Source organism: Melanostigma gelatinosum, assembly GCF_949748355.1.
Source record: "Melanostigma gelatinosum genome assembly, chromosome: 6".
NCBI classification, from domain to species: Eukaryota; Metazoa; Chordata; class Actinopteri; order Perciformes; family Zoarcidae; genus Melanostigma; species Melanostigma gelatinosum.
This window is the reverse complement of record NC_136639.1, coordinates 15,584,835-15,609,875: the sequence shown is the minus strand read 5'-3', so window position 1 is coordinate 15,609,875 and position 25,041 is coordinate 15,584,835. Positions and strand designations below refer to the sequence as shown.

General features: G+C 42.7%; 1 protein-coding gene across 1 annotated transcript; it reads left to right on the top strand.

The window, feature by feature from the left end:
* The first annotated feature begins 398 nt into the window (after positions 1-398).
* LOC306779036 (leucyl-cystinyl aminopeptidase-like) lies at positions 399-23,061 on the top strand. The gene is made up of 43 exons (XM_079270774.1): positions 399-507; positions 1,179-1,556; positions 1,661-1,847; positions 1,940-2,109; positions 2,204-2,342; positions 2,426-2,560; positions 2,656-2,776; positions 2,873-3,027; positions 3,111-3,224; positions 3,328-3,459; positions 3,833-3,964; positions 4,561-4,629; positions 4,759-4,934; positions 5,117-5,196; positions 5,290-5,473; positions 5,595-5,751; positions 5,850-6,034; positions 6,193-6,354; positions 6,559-6,699; positions 7,021-7,102; positions 7,456-7,598; positions 8,751-8,797; positions 12,349-12,440; positions 12,866-13,068; positions 14,260-14,371; positions 14,450-14,707; positions 14,898-15,088; positions 15,284-15,422; positions 15,950-16,084; positions 16,228-16,348; positions 16,457-16,608; positions 16,701-16,814; positions 16,908-17,039; positions 17,236-17,370; positions 17,640-17,794; positions 17,889-17,977; positions 18,066-18,252; positions 18,377-18,533; positions 18,964-19,148; positions 19,368-19,529; positions 19,892-20,032; positions 20,144-20,225; positions 20,390-23,061. The coding sequence occupies exons 2-43, from the start codon at positions 1,387-1,389 to the stop codon at positions 20,519-20,521; spliced, it is 5,955 nt and encodes a 1,984-aa protein (XP_079126900.1). The 5' UTR covers positions 399-507; positions 1,179-1,386; the 3' UTR covers positions 20,522-23,061.
* Positions 23,062-25,041: the final 1,980 nt, after the last annotated feature.

Genomic DNA, 25,041 nt, shown 5'->3' with positions numbered 1-25,041 from the left:
GGCATGCCGTTTGCCTGGAGCATTGCATTATGGGGGATTCACATGTCACATTGTTGTGACCTTAAACACTAACAACGAACACCCCCCAACCACGCACACACTGGGAGAGAAAGAGAGGAAGACATTGTGAGCTCTTACACGCAGCGTGGGCTTTATCTGCATTCATAAAGAGGACAGCTCAGAACAGGACAGTGATGTGGACAGTAAAGACAGTTTAGAACAATTAGAGACACACCTGCTTATGGCTGTTAGCTCCCTGAGGTAAGAAAACCGATCATATCAACGCACCCAGAACATTAGATAACACTCCTGTGGGGTACACCTGCACACACGCACGCGCACGCGCACGCACAGGGTAATTTGTCAGCAGTGGGCGGGAGCTCAGCCTTTAAGAGAAAGTGAAACTCAACAACAGGAACACGAGGAAATGACAAAGCTAATATGAAGGCGGTAAAACGTTTTGGCAAGTGCTCGTTTGTTTTTGTTAAAACAGGATCTCTGAAGAAGGTGAGCATTATGTTAATTGTAACTTCATAGCAATCTTCCACAATTCGTTTCTGCTATTTCATTTCTGTTGTCGTAAGGACACACAGCACGACTCCTGCCCGTGCAGCCTGCTTTGAACTGTCGTTCATGCTGCTGCAGCTGTTGTCACCTCACAGTTATAGCTGTGTCCTCACCTTGTTCTGTCCGCATGGAAAAACACGTTTGTCACATGTTTGAGCCTCCTTCAGGCCGAGTTGTGTTGTGTTTAGGCCCTAAAACCTACTCGCAGCTCGGTGTGCCCGAATTAACCGACTGCTCGACAGAATTCATGTGTCATGCTTGCGAGGTCCAAAACTGTCCCCTTGTGGAACATTAACACCTTTAACGAGTGGGTGGAAACAGGGTTGCTACATTGCAAGCTATATGAGAAATGTGTGGCAGGTTAATTATTTAGGGTATATATGAATGCATAACATATTAATAGTGGTAGTAAAGTTTGTCAGATAGTAACCTTTGACACCATAACAACAACCGTAAATCTGGCTGGAGGAGGCAGTAAGACATTAGTGGTGAGATGCAGTAAATGTTAACATTTTTGATTGGACTCGAGATAAACAGGAACTACAGTGGTATAAAAGTTCCATTGAGAGACGTATGTGGTGTGTTCTTCATCCTGCTCTAATGTCGTTCAGGTTTAAGAGACGTCATTGAGTCATCCATATTCTGACAGTGTGACATCTGGACAAATCATCCCGGCTAGGAATTCAACACTCGCATCAGGTGCTCCTTCATCACTCCTCGTGTGTGGGATGTGACCAGGTTCATATAACTGTCAGCCTGTCACACGGTTGGCTTATTTATTTATTTTTAAATCGGCAGTTAAAGGACATTTCCTCCACAATGGTCTTTGTGAGGCTTTTAGTGCTGTCTCTATTTCACATGTCTCTGGGTGGGTCGCAGCCCTCCCAGAGTTCACAACAAGCGTCCAGCCCTCCTCACCCCGCAGGACAGCAATCTCCTTTGGGTACTAGTAATCTGTCCTTCCCTTGGAGCCGTCTTCGCCTGCCAAGGTACGCTTGCTTCCTAACGGCCGCATCCAAGAAATTTACAAGAAAATTGCCGGAGCTCTATCTTTTTGTTCATCGATTATAATTCAATTGTTTCTTTGTCTCAGGTACATCATTCCTCTTCACTACCACCTCCTCCTGCACCCCAACCTCACAAGTCTCAGTTTCACTGGCTCAGTGCAGATCCAGATTGATGTCCAGAACAACACAAACTGGGTTGTATTGCACAGCAAGGGTCTGCAGATCTCCAAGGCCGCCATAGTGGACCAGAACTTCGCTCACTTGTCTGATCAGGTAGTTGTAAATGCAGCGCAGTTATCATTAGACCTTATTTGTCATTGTTACCTACAATGGACCCAACCCCTCTCCATCTCCTCTTGTTCTAGGTTCTTCCAGTTCTTCATAACCCTTCCCATGAGCAGATTGGCATTTTCTCTCCCAGGGTGCTCAGCAGCGGGCAAAAGTACTTTCTGTATCTTGAGTTTGGGGCAGAGTTGTCAGAAGGCTTCTATGGCTTCTATAAGAGCACCTACAGAACCAGCACAGGAGAGACCAGGTAAGACCAGATTGTAATATATCTTACGCATACAGAGAGGTTCCAACTTCAGTTCCAGAGTCTATTGTCTTTACGCCTCTTTGTGTCTTTTCAGAACATTAGCTTCAACTCACTTTGAGCCCACGAGTGCTCGGATGGCATTCCCTTGTTTCGATGAGCCGAGCTTCAAAGCTAACTTCTCCGTTCGGATCAGGAGGAGTCCAGAGTACATTTCTCTGTCCAACATGCCTGTAGTGAGTGCTGCATAGATGCTAGCCTTCACACATGTTCAAATGTGTGCGCGACATGGCTACAGTGATCTGTTTGTGTATTTCAGGTCAAGACGTTTGAAGTAAACGCTGGCGTGCTTGAGGACCAGTTTGATGCGAGTGTAAAGATGAGCACTTACCTCGTAGCTTTTGTCATCTGTGACTTCAAATATGTCACTGCAACAACATCTTCTGGGGTGCAGGTGTGGTCTCACTGACAATATTTGAATTTCCTTCTTTCTTGCCAACAACATTTCATTCTCATGGACACTTTTTTTATGAACCTTTGTGTCTGTAGGTGTCCATCTATGCCGCCCCTGAGAAGTGGCCACAAACCCGCTATGCCCTGGAGGTTGCTGTCAAAATGCTAGACTTCTACGAGGAATATTTCAACATCCACTATCCTCTACCCAAACAAGGTACCCTTTGTTTAGTTTTCCTGTTACTGCTTTGTCAGATCCCCCTCTTTCCCCCTTTCACGTTCTCTCCACTGACCTGTGTTTTTCCGCTCTCAGATCTGATAGCCATCCCAGACTTCGAGTCTGGTGCGATGGAGAACTGGGGTCTGACCACCTACAGGGAGACCAGCCTGCTCTTTGATCCCCTCACGTCCTCCATTTCGGATAAACTCTGGGTCACCATGGTGATCGGACATGAGCTCGCCCATCAGGTGAGAGCGTGAAACTGTGTCTACACCCTACTGACATACTGTTCGGCTTTAGATGCTCATAATCTCAATGGTCTTGCCTGCAGTGGTTTGGTAACTTGGTGACCATGGAGTGGTGGAACGATATCTGGCTGAATGAAGGATTTGCCAGATACATGGAGTACATCTCAGTGGAGGCCACCTACCCTGACCTCAAAGTGGTATGTGCTTGGTTTAATGTGAGAATCGACTTAAATGATTATTTGCGGTAGATTACTACTCAGTGTAGTAAACCACAACCCTGTTCTGTGCACAATCTTGCAGGAGGAATATCTTCTGCAGACCTGTTTTTCAGCAGTTGGTCATGATTCGTTGAACTCTTCTCGGCCAATATCCAGCCCAGCAGAGAACCCGACTCAGATCAAGCAGATGTTTGACACAGTCTCCTATGATAAAGTATGCTTTCAGTCTCATACATGTGTTGTGCCTGCAGTCACAAAGAGGGCCGCTCAACTATTCATTATGCGTATCCTATTTGTGGAAATACAGGTCTACAAAACCAGGGATAACAAAATAAACATAGTACACTTAAAACCCTGCTGATATTTATGTTACTCACTTCTGATTGGCCTGGTTTGAAGTAGTTGAAACAACTTCCATTACGCTTTTGACCGCATAACAATTGATCTCTATTTTAATATTGTAATGGAAAATCTCGTATTTTTTTCACATTTATGACTCACAACATTCAAATTGCTTTGAAACCAACCTACAGCATAACCTGTCGGGGCTTTGATTAAATGCAGCTTTTCTCTCTCTCCCCGACCAGGGAGCATGTGTCCTCCACATGCTGCGACACTTTCTGACAGACGATGTGTTCCAGCGGGGGATAGTACGATACCTCCGCAAATACAGCTACAGAAATGCACACAACCAGGATCTGTGGGACAGCCTCGCCAATGTACGAACACCAATTACATTCATCGTCCAATTCACGATTGTTAATCAATCAGTCAGTTCATAAATATTGTATTATGTTTAGTTCATCTATTAGAAGTTCGGTATATTTAACATGTCTGCTAAACATTTTATAATGGATGCTGTAGTGTTTCAGTTGTTTTTATTTGTTTACCCTGCTTCCAGACAGACATTCTTCCCATTCATTTCTTTATGGAGCATAAATCAGTTTGCTGAGACTAGAAAGTTACATGAAGTAGGTAATTGATCAAAATGAACATCATGTCTGTTTTTATTGCCTTCAATAGTGTGTAATATTTGCCCAATAATGCAATTGTGAGTGATTCTAAAAGAATAAACCTCCGTGCCATGCATCGATAACAAAACATTTGACAAAAATTAAAAGCAGACGTGGTGTGCACTGTGGTGCATTACCAATCTCAAGCAAGTTAAAAGTCTCCCAAAGCTAATTGTACTGTATTATACAGATGGGAATTGGAAGTAAGTTTTAGTACTGCCTTGATAGATCGCATTTAAATTGTAATGTACTATGGCAAGCAGTAAGGTAAATGCGATTTGCAAAAATCTTTTGTTCTCCAGACATGCTCCGAGGAGGACTTCATCTCAGGAAAACACTGTTACAGCAGCAGCCAGGCCTCCAAGAATGCAGTGAGTAAACATATAGACATCCACTCACTGGCATCTCTTCATTGGTGTCCTCTTATACATTTTACACAGTGTAAACAATTATTTTCTGGCCTTGTGACGTGTTGTGGCTGCATGTATTGTCTCCCACAGTACCTTTTTGCAGGAGAGCACATGGACCTGACAGCCATGATGAACACTTGGATTCTGCAGAAAGGTATTCCTCTGGTAACTGTAACTAGGAAAGGGCCCCATCTGCTGCTGAGGCAGGACCGGTTCCTGAGGACAGTGCTGCCTTCTGACAGTCTCTGGTCAACTTTGCAACAGGGGTGAGCATGCACCTGCACTTGTACAGTTTTGTTTACTACTTAGTTTACTCTTGTAGCAAAACTGCACGTTGCTCCTCTACTCTGTGTTTTTGTTTTTGCAGCTACACGCCCATGATTACCTTTAATCTAAAGTAACTCTCAGGTTTGAAAGAGTATTTAAATAATACTCTTGTTTTGTATAGTTTCCTTTGGCACATCCCCCTGACATACAAGACAGATGCTTCCAGCACCATCCACAGACACCTGATGACAACACCCACAGGTAACAGGGAAGAGAGAATATGTTGAATATGTTTAATGCACATTTCATGCTTTTTCATTGTGGTTTTTTTTCTTCTATTTATGTCTCATTTAGACAGTATTCATATAGGAGAGGAGGTCAGCTGGGTGAAAGTAAACACTGACATGACAGGCTATTATGTGGTTCATTATGAGGATGGTGGTTGGGACGAGATTACAAAACTACTGAGGGGAAACCACACTGCTCTCAGCTACAAAGACAGGACTCACTTGATACACAACGCCTTTCAATTGGTCACGTAAGCCTCTGTGTGTGTGTGTGTTTGTTTGAGACAACAAAACAGAGAGTGACATAAACAATACAGCTTTAATCATCCCACCTGACACAACACCTGTAAATATTCTTGTTTGTCTCTAAAGGGCAGGTCATCTGTCGCTCGATAAAGGATTAAACCTGATTGGTTACCTGCAATTGGAGACGCACACTGTGCCTCTCCTTAAAGGAATAGGCTATCTGGAGGCCTTTTACCGCATGACTGAGAAAAGGAATGAGTTCGACGTAATAAGCAACCTGGGGGTAAGAAGATGAGGGTACAACTTAAGTATGATGTTTCTGAAAATGTCGGTACGCAGTGCAGTTTAATTTCCTGTGAAATGCCGTTTCTCCGCGTGCAGATGTACATCCTGCGATTTTTCCGTGCGGTCATTGACCGGCAGACGTGGAGCGACAGGGGCTCTGTGTCCGAGCGACGGCTGAGATCAGAGGTCCTGTCACTGGCTTGCCACCTGAAGGACCCCCCCTGTCTGGAGCAGGCACGTGAGAGCTTCAAAGACTGGCTTCAGTCCAACGGTACACTCAAGTATGTCTGTCTAAGTTATAATTCAGCAGCATCATTATCAGTCAACAACCTCTGATATCATTCACATAAACAGCAGCTATTCCCTGTGCTAGCCCAGACCGTATCATTGGATGTTTCATCATATCTCTAATGTGTATCTCTGCTTGTGTTTACCCCAGCTTGCCAACTGACGTGGCAGACACAGTGTTTTCAGTTGGAGCTCAGGATGACCACGGCTGGGTTTCACTCTTACACACATACAACATGTCTCTCTCTGAGGCACAAAAAAGCAAAATCCTGTTTGCCTTGACCTGCAGCAGAGACACAAACAAACTGCACAGGTACATATTCTCCCCAATATATTTTAACACTGTAAATGCTGCCCCCGTGTGGTAAACATGGGGTACCACAGCCAACAGATATCCAATATTTATCCAGTGTCTCGTTACAGATATGCTCGACATCTTTCAGTGGGGGCTCCTCAAATGATGGCAGATAATGGGGCGTTACTAGAGCAGGTTATATTGTGTGTTATTGTGTTCCAGACTGCTGGAGTTGGGTCTTGAGGGGAAGGTGATTCGATCACAGGACCTGTCCTCTGTCATCCTGATGGTGGCCAGGAACCCGCGGGGACATCGCCTCGCCTGGAACTTTGTCAAAAAGAACTGGGACACGCTGGTTCAAAAGTTAGTGCAACATAATGGAGACCATCATGAACGACAATATCAGTCAAAACATGTGATGCTGTGAAAATGCACTTTTGCTTACCTTTTTAAAACATATTAATGTCCTACCCAGTATATATACTCTGTTAAATGTGTGTTTTACTCATCAAGCTGGTGTTTTTAGTTGGACGCAAAAACTTTGTGTAAACCAGTAAGACCTGCCGTTTTAGTGGCTTCCAAGTGGAACAGGTTTAAAAACAAATCCCTGAATAACAATGTGTGCATATGGAGGAAGAGATATTAACCTGTGAGTGTCCTCTCTGTTGCCTTTCTGCTCCGCAGGTTCCAGTTGGGCTCATTTTGTATTAGAAACATCCTCATGGGCACCACAGGACAGTTTTCATCTCCAGAGGAACTCACTGAAGTAAATGCCCTCTTATATCTTGGATTCATCTATATTCTACAAGGCAATTTAGAGATTACCATGATTTCAACATTGATATTATCATTATTGGTATTAGTTGGCATTGGCGATATTAGTGATGATGATGGTAATAACAGAGGCACTTTCAAAAATGATTTCCAATTGTCTTCAGTTGTAAAATAGTGCGATTCTGACCTAACGAGAAGTATCTATAAAAGCTTGACCATGAATACATGTGTGCTAAATTTCTTGCAAGCATAACTGAGAGAGGAATTTAACTTTTTTTGGGTCTAAATCTGAGTTGTGTGCTTGTTTGTGTTTTTGTAAATGTAGGCAATGTGTTTGATCCCCAGGTGCAGCATTTCTTTGAGTCCATCAAAGAGCAGGCGTCTCAGCTGAGAGCTGCTCAGGTGGCCCTGGACAACGTGCATAAAAATGTTCGCTGGTTTCAGAGGAACCTCGAGACTCTGAGAAACTGGTTGAACAAACAATTGCAGTGAAAGACAGCAGAAAGACAGGTGGCGGTTAACAGATGCCACAGCTGGGATATTTGAAAGTTTATTTGACTTTTGTACGTGTTTTTATTTGTTCATTGTAATATGTTTGATATCACCGAAGAGCTGACAGTTTTGTATATAATTACTGTTTTGTAAATTAGCAGGGGATTTATTTGTTAGACCCAGACCGAGAAAGAGATTACGTGCTCGGTAGTATTTTTACCAGATAGACAATAAAAGTGTTGTACCTCCTGCCACCTTTGTGTGTATTGCTGAAACATATCATTGTGCTCAATACAACCAGTGTGTGTTTGTTTGTGTATCTACTTGATATTCATCACATTAACTATTTATTTAGGGGCTAAAACATGGGGTTAAGGGTAAGAGCTATGAATAGGTTACGGTTGAGGTTCGACATGTGGGTTAACATTTAGGGTTGTGCTCCAGGGAACGAAACAATAAAATATCCACACAAGTATAGTAAAAAAAAAGTGTGTGTTTGTTTTTGTTTAAACCATTTATTTGACAGTTCAGACTATGTTTTACGGTTAGATTAACTGTAAATGGGTAGAGTTTAGCTTTCTTTGGGCCAGGTTGAGGTGAAGCATGTTACGGTTAGGATTAAAACCACCATGTCATGAATGGTAAGAAATACAATGTTCTCACAAGTATAGTAAAATATTTACGTGTGTGTGTTGGCGTGCATCTGTGCAAGTCTTATGCTCTAGCCCCGCCCTACGGTAGTAACATCCAATAGGATGTCAGCATTGTAATTCGACGAGAGGTTGTCAACAACCGGTCGGGGAGGAAGCAAAGTGTCATTTGTCTGTGTGTCAGTGTGATATTTGTGTACATATTATTAGCGTAGGATTTTTGGATAACGCCGCATTCATGTTGTAGTCTATTAAACAGCTATGGGCGATAAAGTTATAGATATCAGCTAACGCTATAACGTTGGCGAACTGAATGTTCTTCAGTCACTTACAAATGTCAAAAGTTGGCTCGTTCCAAGCTAACGTTAGAGCAGTGAGGACAGGCTGCTAATTATTGTGAGCGTTTGTTAGCCTGCCCCGGTGGATTGTGGACCAGCTAGAAAAACACACGTCTGTGGAGCTGCTGTGAAGGTTTCCCCTTGTTTTGGACGCGAGGAGCTGTTTGAGATATCCTACCATGGATCCATTTGACAGCAACAATGCAGGTAAGGAAGAAAGATGGTAGGTACAGTACTATCAGTAGGCTAGTAGCTTCAGGCCAGCTAATAACTCATGGGGGCATTAGCAGTGACATTCACCGAGGACACATGTTGAGAGGGATAGGTTTGACTTGGAAAGACAAACCGGTTCGTGACTGTAACGTTCGGTACAACGTAGGGTGTGTGTGAACCATGCTGTTTATTCATGTGACGTTTTGCGATAATTTTAACAGAACGACGCCAATAACAGATTTGTAACAGTTTAAACAATGGCTGCCTTGACAGAAACATAGCATGGCACTGTTGAGACTCAAGTTGTCTGTGAAAACACAGCAGCATTGTTTGTCCAGTTGAAGCCTATTGGTTTGATAAGAGCTATATTTTGTGTTGGTGTGGAGAGCTGATAAGTCATGCTCCGCTCAGCTCAGGCAAGCAGCTGCTTTATAACCTCTATTATGGTGCTAAGGTGTCCATGACTTCATTAAAACAAACAATAAAACCCAGTGCACACACTAGTTTATGCTCGGTGGGTGTTATTTTATTCAACCTGGAAGAGGCAATCACCAAATCACAGCAGGAACACTTCCTGATTTTTTTCTTCCTGTTTGTTCTGACTTAGTGATCTTTAAGTAAAAGCCCAAAGTCACATTTCACAACCACATTCTGACCAGACAATGGTGAGAAAACAGAAACAGATGCTTCCTTCCCCTAATTTGAATCACCAACCTATCAGTATCAGTATCGTGGCTCTGTACTTTGCATCTTTTAGTGTGTTGTCTGTTCTTACATGGGCTGAATTAGTGGACACACTTGTCCCAACAAATATATTTAGCAATTTTTCTGTGACTCTAAGGTAGAGTTAATAAATGTTTTGAGTTAACAGGAAGAGTCAGCAAATGAACATGGCCCGCTGCTGTATTTACACAGCTTTAACCAGCTTGATGAAAGTACAGGAGTTGTTGGTTGCTCACATTTGAGTGGTGTGTTTTCTAATTGTAGTCCAGATGATAACCATCACATCCTTTTGCCCCCTCTCACCCGAGCACGTCATCTTGCTTGTATGGAATCATTTCCAGCATATTATCACGTCAATTAGAAGTAGACATGACAACCGGGATTAATCCAGTTTGATGTGTTTTCTATGGATCTAATTTTTATCATATCCTCATAAGCACATTACACATTACCCACTACTTAGCTCTCAGCCTATTAATAGACAATCATACCACAGGGACGTGGTTCAGGCAGGGACGTGGCGACAGCACATCAGAAACACTTTACAGGACATACAAGGAACTAAATTCACCTCGTGCATTTCTGGACTTTCGTCTTTCTTGTGGGGAGCTGAAGCTCAACTTATTTTGGTGTCATTGTTTCTGTATGAACACTGTGTGTATTCATAAGAGTTCACTGGCTCTCTGTGCTTTCCACTCCAATCCATCACCAACTGAGAGTGACAATGCTTTGTCTTCAGTTTGTAAAAAGCATGATTGTAACGTGAGGCAAATCGGGAGAGTTGCATTGCTTCGAGTTTTACGACTTTCGGTATTATTAAATTAGGAGGATGAACATACCTCTGATTGTTTCAAGGATTACTGAGAACTATTGTTTGGAGAATCTGGCTGCCAGAAGATCACGTGGGTTTTGTCGGACACGGCGTAACTCTTGTCATGAATCTTGAGTCTGAAGAAGCAGGTTATGGAAATGCAGGCTTTTGTAAACTACAGTGACGGGGCCAGATGATGAATATTCACTGTATTAGCTTTTTTTAATGTCCTTGTTTTCATTTTGTATATTTTTCTTGTTATTAAATCCTATGCTGGTCAAAATAGAGAAACGAGAGTGTCGGAAAGCTGAGCGCAGGTGGCGAAAAACTAATCTCCAGGTTCACTGTGACATCTATAAAGAGAGACTTCGCAATTATAATTTGGAACTTAGAAATGCAAGGCAGTCATTCTTCTCTGACATCATAACCTAAAAGCATCAAAATATAAGGCAAAATAAAAGGAGATTGAACAGCAATTAAGAACAGTGCAAGAAATAAAATGCAGTAGTAAAATGCAGAAATGCAGGAAATTGATTCATATATTAATTTAATGTGGTTAAATTAAACAAAGATAAAACAGAAGTAATTGTTTTTGGTACCAAGGACGAACAATTGAAAATCACCGCTCAGCTTCAGTCACTGATGTTAAAACCCGCAAACCAAGCCAGAAATCTAGGTGTAGTTATGGATTTAGACCTCAACCTGATCAGCCATATCAAGACAATTACAAAATCAGCCTACTATCACCTGAAGAATATATCAAGGATTAGAGGATTTATGTCTCAACAGGATTTGGAAAAACTTGTCCATGCATTTATCTTCAGCAGACTGGACTACTGTAACGGTGTGTTTACAGGTCTCTGTAAAAAGTCCGTCAGAACGCTGCAGCTCGAGTCCTCACTAAGACCAGGAGGGTGGATCATATCACTCCAGTTCTGATGTCTTTGCACTGGCTTCCTGTCCAACAAAGAATTGACTTTAAAATCCTGCTGTTGGTTTACAAAGCACTGAATGGTTTAGGGCCAAAATACATCTCTGATCTGCTGCTACCTTATGAACCATCCCGACCCCTCAGGTCGTCTGGGACCGGTCTACTTTCTGTTCCCAGAGTCAGAACTAAACATGGAGAAGCAGCGTTCAGTTTTTCTGCTCCACATATCTGGAACAAAGTCCCAGAAAGCTGCAGGTCTGCTGAGACCCTCAGCTCATTTAAATCAAGATTGAAGACCTTTCTGTTTGCTGCTGCCTTTAATTGAACCACATTCAATTAATATATGAATCAATTTCCTGCATTTCTGCATTTTACTACTGCATTTTATTTCTTGCACTGTTCTTAATTGCTGTTCAATCTCCTTTTCTTTTGCCTTATGTTTGCCTTATGCTGATTGTGAGTCTGATTGTTCCTGTACCTGAGGGCTCTTTGTCAGTTTTTATTTTTTTGTCACATGAATGAATGAACTGTGGAGGAATTACAGCTATTTCAACACTTATTAGTATATGTCTTACAGCCTTATGTATCTTACACTGTTTCTTTAATTGTTTTTAAATCTCCTTTTCTTTTGCCTTATGTTTTGATGCTTTTAATGGTTTTATGTGAAGCACTTTGAATTACCTTGTTGTTGAAATGTGCTATACAAATAAACTTGCCTTGCCTTGCCTTGCCTTATGAAACCATTCTTTGTAGGTCAAAGTACCAGGAAATGCTGCAGGCGGTTTACTAACAGGAAACTGAAGAAACTCAGTCAGTGCTTTGTTAACAAGGCTTCATGTTGCCTGCACATAGTCACACAACAACAGAAAAATGGCTTGTTTCCACAACTCTTCTGTGGAAAACTTTGAAACTCCAAAAGTCACAGCACATATGTTAACATACAGTGCAATACTGTGTGTGTGTGTGTGTGTGTGTGTGTCAGTGTATGTAATCATTTCGATTTTATTACTTCTCGCTCACGTCTCTTATTTCCTCTTTTGAGAATGTCCTTTGTGATTTCTCTCCCTCTGTGTGTTGCAGAGCGAGCCAACCTGCCGAGGAACATGATTGAGAACAGCATGTTTGAAGAAGAGCCTGATGTTGTGGATTTGGCCAAAGACTCTGCATTTCCAGTATGCTCATGTGATCTTATCCATGCATGCTATACATGTGTTCATTTTAAGGACCAGCCTGGCTAAATAGTTTGCATTTCACAGAAAGCGTATTTGCACCACTCTGCACATACCTTTTAAGCAAGTGCTTTCATCTGTAAATCTGACAATGGGAACAGATTTAGGCAATATAAATACGGATCAGTTAATTCAAGGGTGGCACTTGTGGATAACCAATGATGCTCATTTGCACACTTTCAGTTCACATACTACTGCTCTGTAAACTATTTTAGATCTGTCAGCTGCAACTATCTAAATTTAATAATTGTGAGAGTTACTTCTAGCAAAAATAACTTAATTTTAGATAATGATGATGTACATAGTATGGGAAACCCTGCACAGCCACACTGGAAACTAACAGAGTGTACTGTACATGCTCTCTGCAGACATTTCCTGCTCTTGACCCAGATGAGGTGGCGTATGAGCCTCGTAGCTCCCGGTTGCTTGTGCGAGGCCTGGGAGAGAACGACATGGACGAGGATGAAGAGGACTGCGAGTCTTCAGCCCGTCTGCTGGGCATGTCCTTCATGAACCGTAGCACTGCTCACAGATCCATCTCGTCCGCATACACCAGACAGGCTCCACTCAGGTAATGCACTGAAAAGGTCATCATTTGGGACAAATTATGTTGGCTTAAAAACGCAGCGCTGCATAAGCAATCATGCATCATCACATGCAAATCTCGTGTGATTAGTATTTGAGCCTGGTGATATACAGATGTTGAATTCAGGTTAATTACACTGCAACTAAGCTTCCATATGTAAGAAATACTGAAGCATATTTGTTACTTTTATGGAAGCACATTTTGAGATAAGACTGTTGATGGGGGTAATATAATAAGCACCATTCGTAATCTCTGTGGGCTCAATAAAAATCTCTTTCCTCCATGACCTCATCTTTGACTAAGATTTACATAGAATGATATAACAAGTCCTGGTGGTTTAGGTGAACGGGTTGGACAACGTTTTCTGAAACTGCAGCTACATTGTAGTTACAGTTGCAGAGTAAATAAGCGAATCCATGCTGAATTAGAGTTAGTGCACCTCAATGTAACAGGACCTAATCCTTTTAGCCGCTCAATCAGTCCAATCCAGTATAAATCATCTGTAACAACGATACTGTTCAGGGACGCTTTCAGTGGCAATCCCAGACCAACAAATGTAGCTGTTAAATGCAAGCACAATATTAGAAACTGCCTGTTCAAGTATTATGCTATGTTCACACTACAAGCAACTTAAAGCATCAAAACGGCCGAGCATTGCCAGATGCATTGTTGGCGAGTCGCCGTTGAGGTAGTTATATTGTTAAATAGCACAGAGAACTGGCTAACCACGTTTGATAGATGGAGCGGAACAGGGTGAAACAAAAACATATTGTTGGTTGACGCTTCTCAGCGTCATTGAAGTGCTGAAAAAAAAGTTCCGATCAGCTCAACTTTGATCTGTAGCCCCTCACGCTCGTCACCAGCAACAAGTGCCAGGCGTCAGTTTGTAGCCTCCATTGACAATAACTTGTAGCCTGTTGTTTAGTTCTAAGTGTTTACAGACCATGACGTGATCTGGACATGACAAAGTACAGTCGAGGTTCCGTTCCTACATGATGCAGATAACGTAAATATGCCCAAACATTCAATTTTCATGTAAAAGGGTTTTAGTTCGTTCAGCAACAGAGTACCAAGTTGAAGCTAATGTTCAGAGCTTCTGTTCACCATTCACTGTTTTTTCATCCTGAATTTGTAAATTAGTAAAAGTAAGTAATGTTATACTCTTTTTGGTCTCAGGTCATGTTCCCGACCCTCAGCCCGTACCATCGTTGTCTGTGTGTTGTTCCTGGTGATAGTGGCCTCTGTGACTATGGTACTGTACTTCTTACCTGGATGCACCTTTACCAGGGTAAGAAAACAATCCACTGGTTCTGTGATTTATCATACTCATTTCCCCTGCTGACCCCAACCCTCCATCCTTCTGCAGAGTGGTTGTCCAAAGACCAACAAGACCACTCCCTTCGAGCAAGTCTACCCCGTGTCCACAAATGGTGAACTGTTCCCGTGGGCACAGCTCCGGCTGCCTCGCAGCGTACGTCCTCTTAGCTATGACATCACCCTGAACCCGGACCTCGACGCCATGACCTACACCGGCCGCACCGTCATCAGCATGTCGGTGCAACACAACACCAAGCGCATTGTCCTGCACGGTGCTAATCTCAACATCACCAAAGCTACTTTCAAGGTGGGATTGGACGGGGTGTGTGTGCGGATGAACATGTGTTATAACACATTGCGAGTTTAGATGAGTTAGTTGTCCTTCTGACTAGATGTACAGAACATATATATACACACTTAAAAAGATTTATTTTGGGCCAGAACAAAACACTTGATTTAAACTTTTTTTCTTATGTTGTCTGCTGTTCGTCTTCCAGCCGGGTGATGGAGAGGCCAGAGAAGTGACTGTACTGGAGTACATACCCAGACAGCAGATCGCTGTTCAGTTCTCCAAGGAGCTGAAAACAGGCCTGTTCTGTGTCTTGACCCTGGATTACTCTGCCAGCCTCTCGCATACCTATAATGGTTTCTACAACAGCTCCTACTCCGATAAAGACGGAAACAAAAGGTACACTTCACTATTTGGCTGTGAAAGTACTTCACAATAATTGAAAGATGTCCTGCAGAGTAAGGACTTTATAAAACGCCTGTACAGAGAGGGTTGTGTGTCTTCATAGCAAATCATAAAAAAACCCTGAAATTGCAGCAAATATCTAATTTGTTATTTTTAGCATGATCGTGCTCTTCCCCCTCTTGTCACCAGGGTCTTAGCAGCTACCCAGTTTGAGCCGCTCTCAGCTAGGAAGGCCTTTCCTTGCTTTGATGAACCGGCTTTCAAAGCCACCTTCCTGATTCGGATCAGCAGGAAATCAAACTACCTGACTCTTTCTAACATGCCTCAGGTACTGTCGTATTCATTCATTCATGCTTATTTTTAAGTGTTGAAACACCCCACATTTGTTCTCTATCGTACAATCTACAAGATGAATGTTATGTTTTCCACTGTTTCGTTTTAAAAGAAACAAAAGATTCTCTCTCAATGCACCAAACAATGTACGTAGACATCAAATGATAATTTGATCATTTTCATGTGTTGGGCTAGAAACAGGGTCTGTTCTCAGCGTCACTGGGTTTATGACCTAAAAATAGTTTTGTTTTTGTCAGTGTGCACGGCCGCATTCTCTGCTCCCCCACACGTTGTCAACTGCAGCTGACCAATAATGTCACGTGTGTCACCTATATAGACACAATTTACAATACAACACTATGTCACCTCTTCTCCTGAGGAACTCGTGGGTCAGTCCTGTCCCCACTGCGACTCGTACGCTCTTCCCGTGGGGACAAATAAGCAGACGGTGTATTGTTTTTTTTTTTTGCTTGCAGCGCTGTGTTAATTAGTTGGTAGTAATATTGTCCTTTTGTATTTCAGGCTAAAAGCACACCACTTCCCAATGGCCTCATTCAAGATGAGTTTGAAATGACCAGCGTCAACATGAGCACCTACCTGGTCGCCTTCATCGTCGCCAACTTCACCCCTATCAGCAAACATGTCTCAGAAACTCAGGTAGGTCTTGCACAAATATGAATCCTTTTGGCTTTCAATATATACACGTATGTCATACTTTTTTATTTATTTTAATTTAGTATTCAGTGACGTTTTTGCTGATAAAATGATTTTGTGTTTGTTTATTTCTTCCTGTGTTTTAGGTGTCTGTGTACTCTGTGCCAGAGAAGAAGGAGCACACTGGCTATGCTCTGGACACAGCCTGCAAACTGCTGGAGTTCTACAATGGCTTCTTTGAAATTCCCTACCCCCTTGCAAAACTAGGTGAGTGCACAAAGGTACTTGCATGTGTCACACAAGGTGCACACATACTCTTGTGATCCCCCCCCCTCTTTACACATCCCAATATTCTTCCTCTTCCTCTTTTGTCAGACTTGGTAGCCATCCCAGACTTCCTGGCAGGAGCGATGGAGAACTGGGGACTCATCACTTTCAGAGAGACCAGCCTGCTGGTGGGCAAACAGTCCTCTCCTCTGGAAAAACAAGTAGTTGCCTCCGTCATCGCGCATGAGCTCGCTCATCAGGTAGTTGTGTTTGCCTGTTTGTTGGTGAAAGTAGCAGACACGGTGAATATGCTACGGTCTGGTCCTAATCTATCTCCGATGATGTGTTGCAGTGGTTTGGAAACCTGGTGACGATGAGGTGGTGGAACGACCTGTGGCTCAACGAAGGCTTTGCCACATACATGCAGTACATGTCGCTGCAGACTGTTTTGCCCAAGCTGGACATTGTACGTTTACACATCTGCCTCATATACTTTCAAGCAAACAAAGCTGTGTGCTTCATTGTGTGCCTTCGCAGTAAACCCTGTGTTTATTTGCAGGGTAATTCGTTCCTGGCAGTACGCTTCAGAGCGTTGGACAGTGATGCACTTAACTCCTCCCACGCTGTGTCGGCGGAGGTTAATACGCCAGAACAGGTGGAAGAGATGTTTGACTCCATCTCCTATGAGAAGGTACACTTTTGTAATGTATATATACTCAGATAGATAGATAGATAGATAGATGCAATTGTCATTAATTCACTGAACTTTCATATCCAGCTCTTTAACTCAGAGAGAAATTTCTCAACTGGACTTCCCACTCCTTCAGAGCTTTAGTCAGTGCTCTGTTTAGGGTGTGATCACAGAGCTTTGTGCCTGTGTCTTCCAGGGTGCCTCCATTCTTCTGATGCTGAATGCCTCCCTGCCAGGGGACCAACAGTTCAGAAAAGGTATCATTCAATACCTGAAACAGTTCAGTGGATTAAACACGGACACCAACGACCTCTGGAACAGCCTTACACAGGTGTGTGTGTGTGTGTGTGTGTGTGTGTGTGTTTATCACTTTGGCTTCATCTAACGTTTACAGACAGTAGATTTACTCTCAAAAAGGTTTGAAAGCACGCGCCTCAGTTAACATTGGGTTTGGTTTGTAGAAATTGTAATCTTCTGAAAATAGCTGCAAAGTTTCAGACCACTGCCAGTCACAGTTGTCTTCATTTAATTCGCATAACAAAAAACAATGGACATTGGACTGCACTGACTCTGGATTTCTCTTCCTCTCCTCATGTTGAGGTCTCGGCGCAGCACCCGAATGTGTCAGAGATGATGAGCACGTGGACGTCACAGAAAGGCTTCCCATTGGTCACTGTAAGCCGTAAGGGAGGCCAGGTGACCCTCACACAGGAGCCCTTCCTGCTCACAGCCGACAATGCCACGCAGACTTCCAGGTGGGTTCAATCCCCCCCCCCCCCCCCCACACACACACACACACACAGATCATAGAAACACAACACAACCCTGACTGTATTTTGTTCTCTTTAGTTTGTGGAATATTCCGGTGACATACGTAACTGACAACTGTAGTTTGGCCCCTGAGTGCAGACAGATGTTCACTCTGAAGAACAAGTCAGGTAAAACACAAAGCATTACCTGCAACATCAAGTTAAGAGTCAAGATTTTTATTTTGTGACAAATGCTACATTTTGTGTGTGTTTTCAGGGACTCTGAAGGAGTTCCCAGAAAGTGCAAAGTGGCTGAAGTTGAACTACAGAAACACAGGCTTCTACATCGTCCACTACGGAGAAGAGGGCTGGGCTGCTCTGATAACAGCTCTGTCCAACAATGTCGATGTTCTTACACACGAGGACCGGGCCTCGCTCATACACAACATCTTTGCTCTTTCCAGGTAAAGGGGACAACATAACTAGTTGTTCTCTGAATTGCATTTAGTTACAAGAGAAACGGAGGTAGAGGAGTGTTTCATTCTCCACCTTTCTTTCCTCTCCCCCGCTGTCCTGTGTTTTTAACAGACTGGGACGCGTGTCCTTTGACCAAGTCCTCAACCTGTTGAAGTACATGACCAATGAAACTCATACTTCTCCTGTGACAGAGGCCTTGCTACAGCTCAACGTCATCTACCGGCTGCTTGACAAAAGACAAGAGCACGATCTTGTGTCCCGCATGAAGGTATACAAATACACACACACACACACACACACATTCGCTTATAGTTAAGAAATGTAGGTCACGATACATTTTGAGAATAAAGATATAATGAGCCACATTTCTGTCAAACACCTGCATAATATCTTACGTTTTGAAAATCCTGAAAAGTTTGTAAAAATAAATATGTTTTTCAAAATCAATGTGTGGACTATGAAGTGTAATTGTGAGTGTAATTGTCTCAATAATGAGAAACATTAAAACACACTTGTATATCTTGATTGGCTTCATTTAAGACGTTAAGATGTAAGTTTTGATGGCAAGTTATTGTTGTATCAGGACATCTAGGATACAAGCGAACATCCCACGTCTGTGAAAAGAAATCATTAACTCTTGTCGCCTGTTTAAGTGTTTCTGTGCACTAATCCATTATTGTTTTTGTTTCATATGACAGTCTTATATTCTGCATCAGTTTGGTTCTCTGATGGACAAGCAAACATGGGAAGAGGAGGAGGGTGTGTCGCAACAGGAGCTGCGCTCAGCGCTGCTTGGGATGGCCTGTAGTCTGAATGAAGAGAACTGCACTCAGCGAGCCCAAGCCCTGTTCAAAGAGTATGTCGAGTCCAATGGGACCTCACGGTACGTATAGCACACTATTTACTTTTCAGTTGCTTTTCTGGGTCACATTGACAGCTGCAGCAGGGTGAGAGGGGCAGCGCAAACCTCTTTACAGAGATAGAACCCATGGGGGAATGTCTCTGGATGGAATTAGTATCTGACGTTGAGTTGTAGACCGTGAGCTGAATTTTAGTCCACTTTTAGCCTAAAAATAGGTTTGCATCTTTATATTTCCTGTAGGATCCCAGGGGATCTGCAGCAAGTTGTATTCACTGTGGCTGCTCAATCGAATGAAGGTTGGGGGACTTTGCTCAGCATGTACGGACGTGTCACCTATGATGCAGAGAAGAGAAAGATGCTGCGGGGCCTCGCGTCTACTCAGAACGCACGGCTTATAGTGTGGTAAGTGTTTGTGTGTGTTGGCCTCTGGTCATCAAGCAGCAACGTCTTTGCTTCCCCACTGAATGAGGGATCAATCCAATACACTCGTTCAAAGTGCCTTTTTAATGTGTTTAGTATTGGAACATTACTTTAAAACCAATGTGTAACAGAGCAGCAATATTTTGAATCTTGGGTACTGTGATAAACGTTGAGTTACAGTCACTAAAACACCAATATTTCAGATGTGATGAAGCATTTTTTCCTTGTCACTGTGTTTTTTCGTCAGTAGTGATTTAAAGGGCTTGACAAGCAGTTTATTTCCCTGCTGTATGGAGGTGAGTGTAGTGTCAGTGTTGTTTATGCTCTGAACACTGTCTGTCTAGGATTCTAAAGGCAGGTCTGAGGGGGGAGATCATCCAGACGCAGGAGTTGCCTTTGGTCATCAGCACCGTGTGTAAAGGCTTCACCGGCTACTTGTTTGCCTGGGACTTCATCCAAGAGAACTGGGACAGCCTCATAGTGAAGTAAGTGGTCCCTGTCAGCTCCATACACGTCGTCACTGAGAATACATCTTAAGATTATTTCACGTAAAAAGGAAAAGATACACATCAGCGTTTTTGTGTTTTTGGCTAAAGGTTTCCGATGGGCTCCTTTGCCATCCAGACAATCATCAACTCTGCCACCTCTCAGTTCTCCACACAGGCCCACCTTGATCAAGTATGTTTTGTTTCTTTTCTGATGCAGCGTATTTGAGGGTCTGTGCAATTGTTTGTGGGGAGATATTAACTGTTCACTGTGTTTTGCCAAGTGATAACATAACATCTGTCTGTGTGTGTGTGTGTGTGTGTGTGTGTGTGTGTGTGTGTGTGTGTGTTGTGCAGGTTCAGAGTTTCTTCTCCAGTTTGAAGGAGCGCGGCTCTCAGATGAGGAGCGTGCAGGAAGCTCTAGAAACCATGAGGCTGAACAAGCGCTGGATGGACAAGAACCTGCCCACGCTCCGAAAATGGCTCTAATCCAGCCGCTCCATCCGGCCTCTGCCCCGCTGACGTCACAAAGGGGCACGACGTCAAGACAACAACGGTGTTTGCACTATTGTAGGACGGTGTCTCTCAACTCTCTTTATCCAGGCCAGAGTGCGAATCAAAGCCAGAGGTTTGGCTCTACCTGGGTGGACACGGTGTTCTCTTGAGGTTAGTCCTGTGAGTCGTATTTGCTAGCTCAGGGTGGCTCTGATTGTGTGTCTGACAGGAAGTTGTCAGATGCGAACACACACTCCTCACAATTGATGCTGTCGACCAAACCTCTCCTCTGCAGCTCTCATCTAAACCTCACGCCTGAGCAGACCATCGTGCTTCACCCACACTCCTTTTCCTCCGCCTGCTCTCAGGCACCTAACTATGAGCTGTGCAATGGCCACTTCAAAAAAGAGGGTGTGTGTGTGTGTGTGTGTGTGTGTGTGTGTGTGTGTGTGTGTGTGTGTGTGTGTGTGTGTGTGTGTGTGTGTGTGTGTGTGTGTGTGTGAGTGAGTGTGTGTGTGAGTACTGTGAGTCAGTCAGTCCTGGACTTTATCTCAAATTGTCTGATATATGTGGATGCAGCTGTCGGGGATTTCTCAGCGAGGAGAAGTTGAAAGTGCAGGTACGTGAGAGAGGAATTACACTGACCTTGCGTCGCCATGTTATAAAATAGCTGCCTGCCATTCTGAACTCTAGTTACACGTGTAACTGTAAGCATTTACTATATTAGTCATGATTTGGCTAGAAGATTGCTTGGTTGGTTGACAGATAGCTTAAAATACCAAACTTGTATTTGCATCAATTGGATGCAGTGAGAAACCTTCCCACTGTGTACAGTAGATGGCGTACTGCACACCAGTGCAGGGTTAAAGCAACAACCAATGTGTCTTAGGTGAGAGCAGGCAGTGCTCGCTGGAGCCAAACGTTGATTTCTTTCTTCCTCTACGCGTCATAAGCCCAGTTTAGCTCTGATCAACACGTTTTTATTTCGATAGCTTTTTGCCTGCAGTGCAGTCCCTGTACAGACTCCTTCTTTAACACCGTGTGCTCGTGAACTTGTAATTATAGTGTAAATATGCTCAACCCTATAGTGTTTTCTCCTGCGATTTTGGATGTAATGTTTTGAACATCTTGACTTTTAACATTTTAGGATTTGCTTTGTGTTGTGTGTATAAAGTGTAAAGAGGAAATGTATCCATAGAATTGTTTCGGAGTCTTGGTCAAATAGTGTCTCCGTATTTTCTGACTGACTTCCCTCGGGAGGTCATTTGCTGATGAATGTTTGTGTTTTAAGGGCTAAAGTGCAAAATGAAGATACAAAGTGTATAGAAGAACATTTATACTGGGCAGGACTCATCTGTCCAGTCAGCTAAATATACAGAAGGTTTAAAGTTAGTCCGATATTAATCAGCCATGTTGCTCCTGAGAACGAGGAGTAGCCTAGCTATTGTTTTTAGAAGGTGCCTGAACGTGTTCCCCCAGCTTTTGTTCATAAGATTTTATTTAACTACGGTGGTACACTCATCCTGAGCTTTTTTTTAAAAGTGGTACAGCTTACTTATTCACTCCATCACTGTCATAATATTCCATATACTGGAGTAAATAATGTAGATTTAGATTTGATCATTTTCTTTGAACATCGTTAACACCTTCATGAGACATGCATCTGTTTTTTTGTTGTCACATTATCTTCTTCTGGAACCTTTTTTGTTTCTTTTATGTAAAAACTTTTCTCACACGTGTGTCAAAAAGGAAATTGGTTTAACTCACATTGGTTTAACTCCGGGTAGCATTATCTCATCTGAAATGAAAAGGGCCACGTGCCTGTTGCTGCACTAGCGACTCCTACTGGTTGGTGGTAGTGGCTGCTGGGAGGAGGGGGACCAGCTGTGTTTAGGGCCTCTTAGTCAGATGGCAGGTGGAAAAACACACACCGAGAGACATCATGTGTTTCAAAAGCATGGCTGTCTACACTCTGCCCAGGTGTGGGGGTCAGCAGCATGAAGGATCTACAGAGGATTGTGCATTCCAAACAGGAGAGAAGATTAGTGTGACACTTTACTATCTCATGGCAGTTTTGCTCTGTCTAGAGGCTATCAACAGTATTTGACTTGTTCCATCTATCCGTGTGACTAGGCCTTCAAATACACAACTCAAATCTCAAGTCTTCACTAATTTTACTTAATTTGTTTTTCCAGCTGCCAGCAATCAGATGAATTAATCAGCTTCATTGAGGCTCTGGCACTTTAATGTTCATCATCGTGTTTTTGTTAAGAAGACAACTGTTTCATGTGAAGTCAGTTGCAACAAGCTTTAAGAGACAAGAGTTGCTGATGTCAATCAGGTACCAGGTTCAGTGGAAGTTGGTGAATCAGGGATGTGGCCGGTCTGATGACAGGATTGTACCAGAGTACCACATGTGCAGTGAACCCAATCGGATCGTCTTTGTTTTTGCACTGGGATAAAATGCTGCAGATGCTTTTGAAACTGTGTTGCTCCTCATGTGAATAAGATATAAATAAAAGTTGTTTTCTGAAGATGTTGGATTTTACTTTTTTGTTCAAATACAAAGGCGACACAACACTAAAGATGATGCAACTTTTAAGATTTAAAATCTAAATCTGAGGAAGGACTTGAAAGCTGTTCCTAATCCATTTCCTCAAGCTTTGTCACATTCGGGAACAAAAATTTATTTTACATTCTTGCTTTTGATAAATCAATTGTGAATATCAGGCTGCAAGACCTCTAAATCCCAACTGTGTAAACCCAGTGGAGATGTTGATGTGATTTACAGTGAAAAGCCTTTCACACGACGCTTCTCGCTTGTACCACCAGAGGTCTCTCTCGGTCTTCTGGAAACATGCCTAGTTGCTCTCATTCATATTTTCCATTGTAGGCTACTGTTTAAATTCTGCTCAACTGTGTATGTTGTGGAATGATCTTCTAAACTGATTTGAGGTGGTGAGTGAGTGTGCACCTCTGTGTCTGTCCACGGCTTATCTTACATTCTGCTGCAGCTACCTGCGAAATATTTTGGGTGGCCAGTTATGGCTGCATGCTCACCTCGTGGTTGAGGTGAGTCACACTTTCTCAAAACACCGTTTAATGACTGTGTTAAACTGCCATTGACTGCCTGCTGACTCCTCAGTCACTAAACCGGCCCCCGGCTGTTCTGGGCTGCTAATGATAACACAGCTGAGTGCGACTCTCACCCCCCATCTTTCTGGGCAGGAGACAGTTCCGAAAGGAGACGGCCCACTCCGTGACTGTGCCTTCCAATACCCACACTATCATACTTTTTAGTAAATCAGAAAAATATTTATTATGTCCCAATACGGAGTGTGTCAATTGCAGTATACCAAAAATACTAGGATGCCCAACTACATCCGTTTGCATTTTGCAGTATGCAAGTCAGCATGATTTTCTGGCTATTCTGACCCAGAATCCCCTTTGCAGCAGGTATGGGAGCAAGAGGGGCAAAGTTCAAGGTGCAATGTTATATAGAAGTATGTCCCAATTAAGTGCATTGGGACAGTACAGACTTTGTAAGTGTGTACTAAAAGTAAAAAGAAAAAGTTTGCAATTTGGAACACAGCTTCAGTTTCCTGTTTCATGGGTTTTGCCACTGGCCTGTCCTGTCTTATGTCATTGAATAAGCATGTAATTTAATCCCATATAATAGATTTGATTGGACAGTTTTAATATCACTGTCATTAGTTTGCCGGGGAGAAAAACATATAAATTATATTTGTGAGTGTTAGATCTCGTTATGGACATTTTGAGCATCAAACACTTGACTTTTTATGCACCAGTTTATAGTGGAAATGTCTTTATTCATGTAAAGGAAACAAAACATTCAGATGACAGGTGACAACATTAAAAGATGTAATGAAATACAAAGCAGTAAGGTTATCAGGCATTCTGTTTTGCTTTCATATATTTATGTTATCCCTACTGAGCCAACACATATAGGCCTGATTTACACCTCCGGCCTCTTTGGTTTATTTTGTGAGGGTAAACAACCTCTTTAAATGTGAATGTGGCAGCGATTCACTGATAGCTACGGTATTTCATTTTAGTTAATGCATTAACCCCGGGACACTAATAGATGCATGTGTGCTTTAGCGAAATTTCCGCTCATGTTTGAAACCTTTGGCAAAAAACTGAAACTAACCGATGTCACTTCCCATCGGACATAAATCGAATCATTTCGTGGCTTACATCCAAATATTCACTTAACAAACCTCAAATAAAGCTTTTCAGAAGCACACGCAGCGACACAGAGCTTCAGGTCAGAGGAAAGCGTTGTTCCATAGAAAACACACACCACACACACAAATTATATATATATAGATTTATCACACATTATGGACATATATACACAAATTTACATTCTTACGTTTCTTCAGAATTTTGTATGTAACCACTTAGGATACAGCACATGGTCTGTATTGAGGGGTTGAGCTCTCATGTAGTTCTTTGTAGGACGTAACATTGAGATTGTTCAAAATCAACTC

Bases quoted from the DNA above. Each gene is read 5' to 3' on its own strand.
- LOC306779036 (XM_079270774.1), top strand. From the start codon at position 1,387: ATGGTCTTTGTGAGGCTTTTAGTGCTGTCTCTATTTCACATGTCTCTG. The intron at 2,110-2,203 runs GTAAGACCAGAT...GTGTCTTTTCAG, and splicing joins ACCAGCACAGGAGAGACCAG to AACATTAGCTTCAACTCACT. The intron at 15,089-15,283 runs GTACACTTCACT...TCTTGTCACCAG, and splicing joins GATAAAGACGGAAACAAAAG to GGTCTTAGCAGCTACCCAGT.